The sequence below is a fragment of the Amphiprion ocellaris genome, chromosome 1 (genome assembly GCF_022539595.1).
Source record: "Amphiprion ocellaris isolate individual 3 ecotype Okinawa chromosome 1, ASM2253959v1, whole genome shotgun sequence".
Classification (NCBI taxonomy): Eukaryota; Metazoa; Chordata; class Actinopteri; family Pomacentridae; genus Amphiprion; species Amphiprion ocellaris.
The window spans coordinates 15,282,504-15,289,194 of record NC_072766.1 but is presented as its reverse complement, the minus strand read 5'-3'; the positions used below and the strand labels follow the sequence as shown (position 1 = coordinate 15,289,194).

Sequence of the window (6,691 nt, the reverse complement as noted above, 5' to 3'; positions counted from 1 at the left end):
TGATTGGACAGTGTGCGCCAAAACATTGCCAGGCGTCACCACGTTACTAGCAGTATGGCAGCTCCCGTGGACAGTGTGGGTAAACCCTCAGCTGAACGCTCACCGTTCAATAGTACGAGTTTTCAGAAGAAAACAAGGAGCAAGTTAATCTCCATCCCTGGTACCAGACCTTCGGTTCAGAATGGACAGCTCTTAGTTTCCACCGGTGTCACGTCGCTCGACTATCTGCTCGGTCAGTCCACTGCTTAGTTGAACAGTAGCAATAGCTACACAGGCTAACAGCGTTTCTCGGTGTGATGTTGGCTAGGTCCGCTGAACTTCATAAACCTGCAGAGCATCTCATTTAAAATGTCACCACAATTAATTTCTCAAATGGAAAATCTATACATTAGCAGATAGTCGTGGGTCCAAGCAAGACAAGCAATACTGAAGGTGTGAAAATTAACGTTAGCATTAGAAATTACATAGTTTGCGGTTGTCGGAAACAGATCTACACAATAAATTCTCTTTGACCGAAATGATGTATGTTTAGCGAATCTTTCCATAAGCTGACAGTATCTCTCAACGCTTATGGCCGTCTGTCCTCGTCACCTTAACTACACAGACAATGCATCCTGCGGTTGTTCGGTAAACATTTAAATTACCCAAATAACTGATTAAATAAATATATATTATAAAAAGAATAACTGTAATTCTTGCATCTATGTACATAAGAAGCCTTTTCAAAATTGCAATCTGAATTATGAACACTTCTCTCTCTCTCTTTTTAAACCACTATTGTATACCTCTTTAGGATTTGAAAGGAAGTGTGTTGTAAGCAGGTTTGCTGGTATGGCAACAGCTAAGATGTTGCTTTTCTGCAAGTTTTTGTTCTCACAGCCTACACCTATTCAAATCACTGTAGGTTGTGATTATGAGCTGTGTATAATATGTAACTGCATTTGTAAAATGAAGGAGCAAGATCTAGCTGGTCACACTACATTGTGGTTTAAATTTAAAAGGAAAAAAAGCAGTCAAAGTCATCAAGGATTGATTTTTAACTTATCAGGGTGTTCTGTTTTTTGATGGATTACTGGAATTCTTGCCATAACAAAACAAGAGATGTCTCTTTAGATAGGCAGTTCTCTAATAAGACATTTTCACTGAAAACCTCTCACAGAAAGAAATACACAAATAAAAGGGGAGCCTTGATTAGACAAAAGCATCATCAATACAGTTTGTGCCACCTTTACTTTCCTGTTGTGACAATTTAAAATAACTTGCCTGTTTTCTTATAAAATTAATATACCACTGTGGAGACCAACAAAGAAGAGTGAGGGAAGCTGATGGACGTTGGATGCTTTCAAGTGTTACACAATGATTCAGAGACAGTGTATGTGCAATAATATGTAACAGATGTATTCAGTATTATTGTTTTTGTCTCCACAAACAGGTGGTGGGTTAGCAGTTGGGACAGTGCTTCTCATAGGTGAGCATGTCATGTCAAATATTCAAATCAAGTGTTATTTGGTTTAAATGTCCCATGAAGGGATGAAGTCCCTACTCATGATGTATTGTCTGTTGAAACAATTTGCTTACAATGTTAAAGGATAAGTAAATCTTTCAGACTTTTAAATAAATTATTTCCAATATCCATCTTAGAGTCTGAAGTAAAAAAGTGAACAGAACAACCAGTCAGTAGTCTCCTGGAATTACCATTATTATCTTCTGTCAGAAGATGCTTTGTTTACATGTGAAACTTTGAATTGCTTTCTATTTAGATTGACAATAAATGCACCATTCAGATTTCATCAGCCAACGCTGACCCTTAATGATAAAGACTCCAGTTGTGGCTAATTGCTCTGCAAGCTGTTCAAAACACTAATCTAAGACAACACTGTCTTATTTATTTATTTATTTTCAGAGGCTTACTATCCATCACAGTTGTAACTTTTTTCTACTATTAGACAGTATATATGCTGTGAATGACAGCCTTACACATATGAACAGACAAATAGGGTGCAAATAAATACGCAGGGTGAACCATCTAGGTGACAAGTTGCCCTGCGTGCACATCCCTATACAATCAGCCACAATAGCGGTTTCAGGTGGCCGCTTTAAGTGTTTACCTTCAGTCAGACTTTGGAACAAAAATTTGAAATAATTAATGTAAAAGTCATGATTATTTGAAAGCTATAGGAGGTTAATGATGGCTGCTCAGATATGTACCATTTTGTGCAATTCATTGTCTGCATTAGAGGTGTGGAGTGACCAGTTAGCATGACTCATAGAGCCACGATAGCCGCATTTATGATAAAATAGAACTGACTAAAAGACAAGACTGTTCAAACTTGTGTGATAACTTTACATTTGACCCACTAATGCAGTGTGAAGTCACAGTCGAAGATGCACTGTTTTCCACATCCAAGTACATAATTTATCAGTCCCTTTACATATACAGATTCCACTGTACACAGTACTCATCAATACTTGAGGCTAGACCTTTTCTGGAATGGACACTTTTTATCTTTAGGCTTCATGTGCAAGTTTGATGCGTTTGTCACAGTTAAAGCAGTGGTGCTTAAATACCTTTTATTTGCTCTGGTTGGATATGAAAAGTTTAAAATTATGACTCACTTAACAAAAGTTGCTGTGGTTTATCATCATGCATTGCTGTATAGATAGCACAGGCCAGGAAGGGGCATATCTGCCTTGTCTTTTCTGAAACATTATAGTCTTCTGCTTTTTTGATAATTTTTGCTGGTCTCTGAGTGAAAAGGTTTCAAGAAGTATGGATTTAGAATTACACTGCAACCAGATGTAATTTTAGCCTACTATATTTATATATTTATAAACAACCAGACATTTAATGTATTCTTAAAATTTAAATCATCCCCACTATTGCAAGCTACAGCGAGGCTTCTCAGGCTCTTTATGGTTAGTATGTCACTGTCTAGCAGAATGGCAGATAGACTAATGACCTGGAGGTCTCTAGTTAGAATCCCAGGTGTTCACACTTTTACTGTGATCCTTAATTAACATGCTCCTCTGCAGATGTGTTATAGAAGTTTTTGGAATTACATTCAAAGCAAGTGGGTTTTCTAGGGACATAAATGTCTTCCACTGTATTATTATTATTATTATCATTCATCATAGGCAAGGCTATATGCACTGGTGGACAGTAAGGTTAAGGTAGTCATGTTTCCCCTTGAAGCTGTAATTTGTGTGTAGCCAAGGCCTATACCAACTGATGATATTGCTTTGCCCTTTAATTCATCCCCCCAATCGATGCAGGAGTCAGTGATTACACACTAATGCGTTCTTCCCTTCCATTTTGTGAATCAATGTACGGTTGGTTTCATCTGGTAATGAGAGACACAGTAAAGGTGAAATGCGTGTGTGTGCGTGCTATCTTGTGTTTGTCTCTGACAGAGTGGCGTGTGTGCACACTGTGCTGTTTGTGTGTCTGTTTTGTTGTGTGGGTGGGTGGAATGGGGGGAGTTTGGAGTGTGTGTTTGTTTGTGTTTGTTTCAGGCAGTCGTCTCCTACAGTCTGCCCCTTTAGCCGTGATGGCCTGTTTGTGAGACACAGACATAAAATTATCAGACTGGTCATTGTCTGCCTTTGAAGTGTCTTGAGCTGTCCATCCTGATTTGTCATCCAGAGGGGGATCAGTCCAGTATGGCTGCTGTCTGCAGATCTCTCATCTCATGTGTTTTTTGCAGGAGGAGGAACAAAGCTTCCCGGCTCTTGTTATGTTGACCATGTATGGTTTTAAGCCTTTAAGTAAATGTTTTTTTCTTAAATGCAGCCACAGTAATTGCCGCTACATTTGGCCCAATTGTTTCACATGATATTTCCCAGCTTTGAGGTGTACCTGTCTTGAGGGTTGAACACATCAGTAATTGTGATTAAAAGACAAATGATGTGCGAATAACTAAGAATTTTAGTGAGAATACTTGACATTATATATGGTGTGTGCAAAATAATTTGAATATATACAATTAAAAATGGCAATTTTTAAGTTTCTCAGAACATAGGAAATAATTACCTGAAAAAGGCAGGATCAAAAAATTTTATCTAAATACAATAAAAAGACAACGATACAGCTGAAGACATTTAAAGTACTAATTCTATACAAATGTTCCATACAAAATACAATAACATGCTCATGTCATTAATGCAAAGAAAAATTTCAGTTGGAGTAGAGGTTTTGGAATCCAGACTTCCATATGCGATTTCTTAAAGCAACATTATTCACTTAGAAGAACTGCAAAGAGGTGAAATCATCTGGTCACAGATTACATGTTATTTAAAACTGCAGTTTTTAATGTGTGAAGGTGGACAATGTAAAAAATCACCACCATGACTCTAGCAAATTGGTCAAAGACCAACAGCAGTCACAAGTTGAAGCTGACCATTCGAGATGCAGTATGACATATACTCAGTTGTTTGATAAATGCTGCTATTTGACACTTCATTTAATATCACCCTCATGTGTGTAGCAGTTTTTATTGCAGTTTGTGATTCAGATTTTTCAAGAGTTTTTCAAATTTCTTTTTCATTAAATTTCTCATGTTTACCTACTGTATGTCTAAATGCAGTTGAGCTGTTCTGTCGAAATAATACTACTTCATAGACCAAAGACATACAAGGGGAAAACATTCTGACCTACATATTTTGTCTCCTCCCCCTGCAGCTTTAGCAGATATGATTCAGGACTCTTGCACTCCCACTCCCTTGTCTGAAGGCAAATGAAGCAGAGGCATTCCCCTCTTTATAGAACCTTAGTCAGAATAAGCAAAAAAAAAAAAAAAAATCATCCCATGACTGTCCAGAGTGACTGATCTACCTCGAAGATATGACCGTCCCCCACCCCCTGTTGCTTCCATACCACGCCACCTCCCGCCCCCTCCTCATACCCCCTGCCTCAACAGCCTAATGACTCCTGGAGGTTCCATTTGTAAGGCTCCCATAGAAACACAACCACAATAGGCCCCATCTTGAGAGGGCCCATCTGGGAGTCTTTGTGGGGCCTGCTGAAAGCCACAAAGGCCTGCTGACCTAGAAACCCATCAATAAGAGAACAGGGAGCCCCACCGACAACAAATTGAAGAGCCATGGAATTTCCTGGGCCATCCGAAGTCCGTAGGTGAGGACGTAGACTGGGAACGTGGGAGGAGGAAATTCTCTGGATGTTCGAGGATGACACGTCAGGATGTCATTCCCAAGCTGTCAGCTGTATGCCCATTACCTTAAACTGTCACTGCTGCCTTTGTCCTTGTGCCCACTGTTTGTCATTGTAAAAGAGAGGCCTATGAAATCTTTACAAAATGGTGATTGTGACAGGAAGCAGCAGTAGCATGCTGGGCAGAGTTATGTGCCCTTCTCGGCTGGGTTTCATGGTGATGATGCAGGCCTTTTTTGTGGGTTTGGGTTGTGGAATGACCGGGTGGCTGCTTTGTTTGCAGTAATAAAGGCTACATTTGAGAAAGTATTTTTGGTGTTTAGCATTACTTGGAAGCCCACTTAGTGCCTGAGACACTCTTCTAAATGAGACTGTTATATCAACCCTCTGTGGTGAGATTTAACCTGGGATTATAACCTACTTTTTACAATAATAAATACGCCTGATGTGAATGACACTAGAAATATAACAGTGAAAGGATGCCATTGCCATCAGAATGCACACAAACAGCAGAGAGGTTCAAGTGAGCCAGATGTCAGGAAGCATTTTGAGGACAGATACTATCTTATCCTACTTCTGCCTCCTCTTGTCAGCTGTCCTAGCAGGTAAGGTACCTTTCCTTTCAGTGGGAGGGGTCAGGTGAATGCTTAAGGCAGGTGTCTCCCTCACACCTCTGCTTCTGGTTGGGGATATGATAGGTTAGAGTGGACAGGAATTCTGTTAATACCCTAACAAGAGAGGTGAACATGTCATTTCCACTCTAATAGTCAGATCACTCCGTAAAACCTGTGTTTCTGTGCCATGTCAATTGCCATCCCATGGTATGTTCCGGACAAACGGGAGTCAGAACGTGGTCCTTACATCAATTACTGTTGCAAACTGTGATGTGGTCGTGAACTCTTGGATATGTGGTGTCTGAATGAATGGAATTGAAGAAGGCAATATCCAGTGATACCTCTGAGATATATATGTTTTCCATAGTAATGTAGCAGTTTTATTACTAAATCCATTTCTTTGATTTTTCAGACAGTGGTAACAGCATGACGTTGGACATTCAAATTTCTACTCATACTGAAATTCGAATTGTTGTTGTCTGTTTCTTTTTTAGAGGAGGACCGATATGATAGCTACTCACGCATGATCTTAAAATACTTCCTGGCAGAAGGTGTGGTGTGTCGGCATGAACTTTTTGTGGCGGCAGCTCAAGATAACCCTGATGACATCTTACAGGTATGTGAGGAGGTGCCATCTATTCTGTAAGATCTTAAAGAAGAAAATTGTGGAACTGCAAAGTATGTTTTTTTTCCAAGCTGCAAGTCTTGACAAACAATTCACAGAGAAGTTAAGATGGCCTCAAAATGTCTGCTTTAGCATCATCTTGTACAACAGCTGTGCTGTCAAACAGACATGTTTGTAAAACTTAAGTTTAACATTTAGTTCTAAGAGGATGTTTCTACTTTCAGTTGTTTTTGTCACAGTCAGTTCCTGCTGTACAGTTCAAGCACACGGCTTTCCTCAACATGC

At 39.5% G+C, this 6,691-nt stretch overlaps 1 protein-coding gene across 2 annotated transcripts in view; it reads left to right on the top strand.

Moving 5' to 3' along the window:
• Nucleotides 1–25: 25 nt before the first annotated feature.
• The window catches only part of elp4 (elongator acetyltransferase complex subunit 4), a 50,011-nt gene continuing 43,345 nt past the window's right edge, over nt 26–6,691 (top strand). Inside the window, exons 1-3 of one of the 2 annotated variants that reach the window (XM_023282953.3) lie at nt 26–232; nt 1,433–1,468; nt 6,276–6,397. In XM_023282953.3, coding sequence (XP_023138721.1) covers nt 55–232; nt 1,433–1,468; nt 6,276–6,397 — 336 coding nt within the window. In that variant the 5' untranslated portion in view covers nt 26–54. The remainder of the gene's footprint in view (nt 233–1,432; nt 1,469–6,275; nt 6,398–6,691) is intronic. The other variant, XM_055011516.1, reaches the window with a different exon arrangement.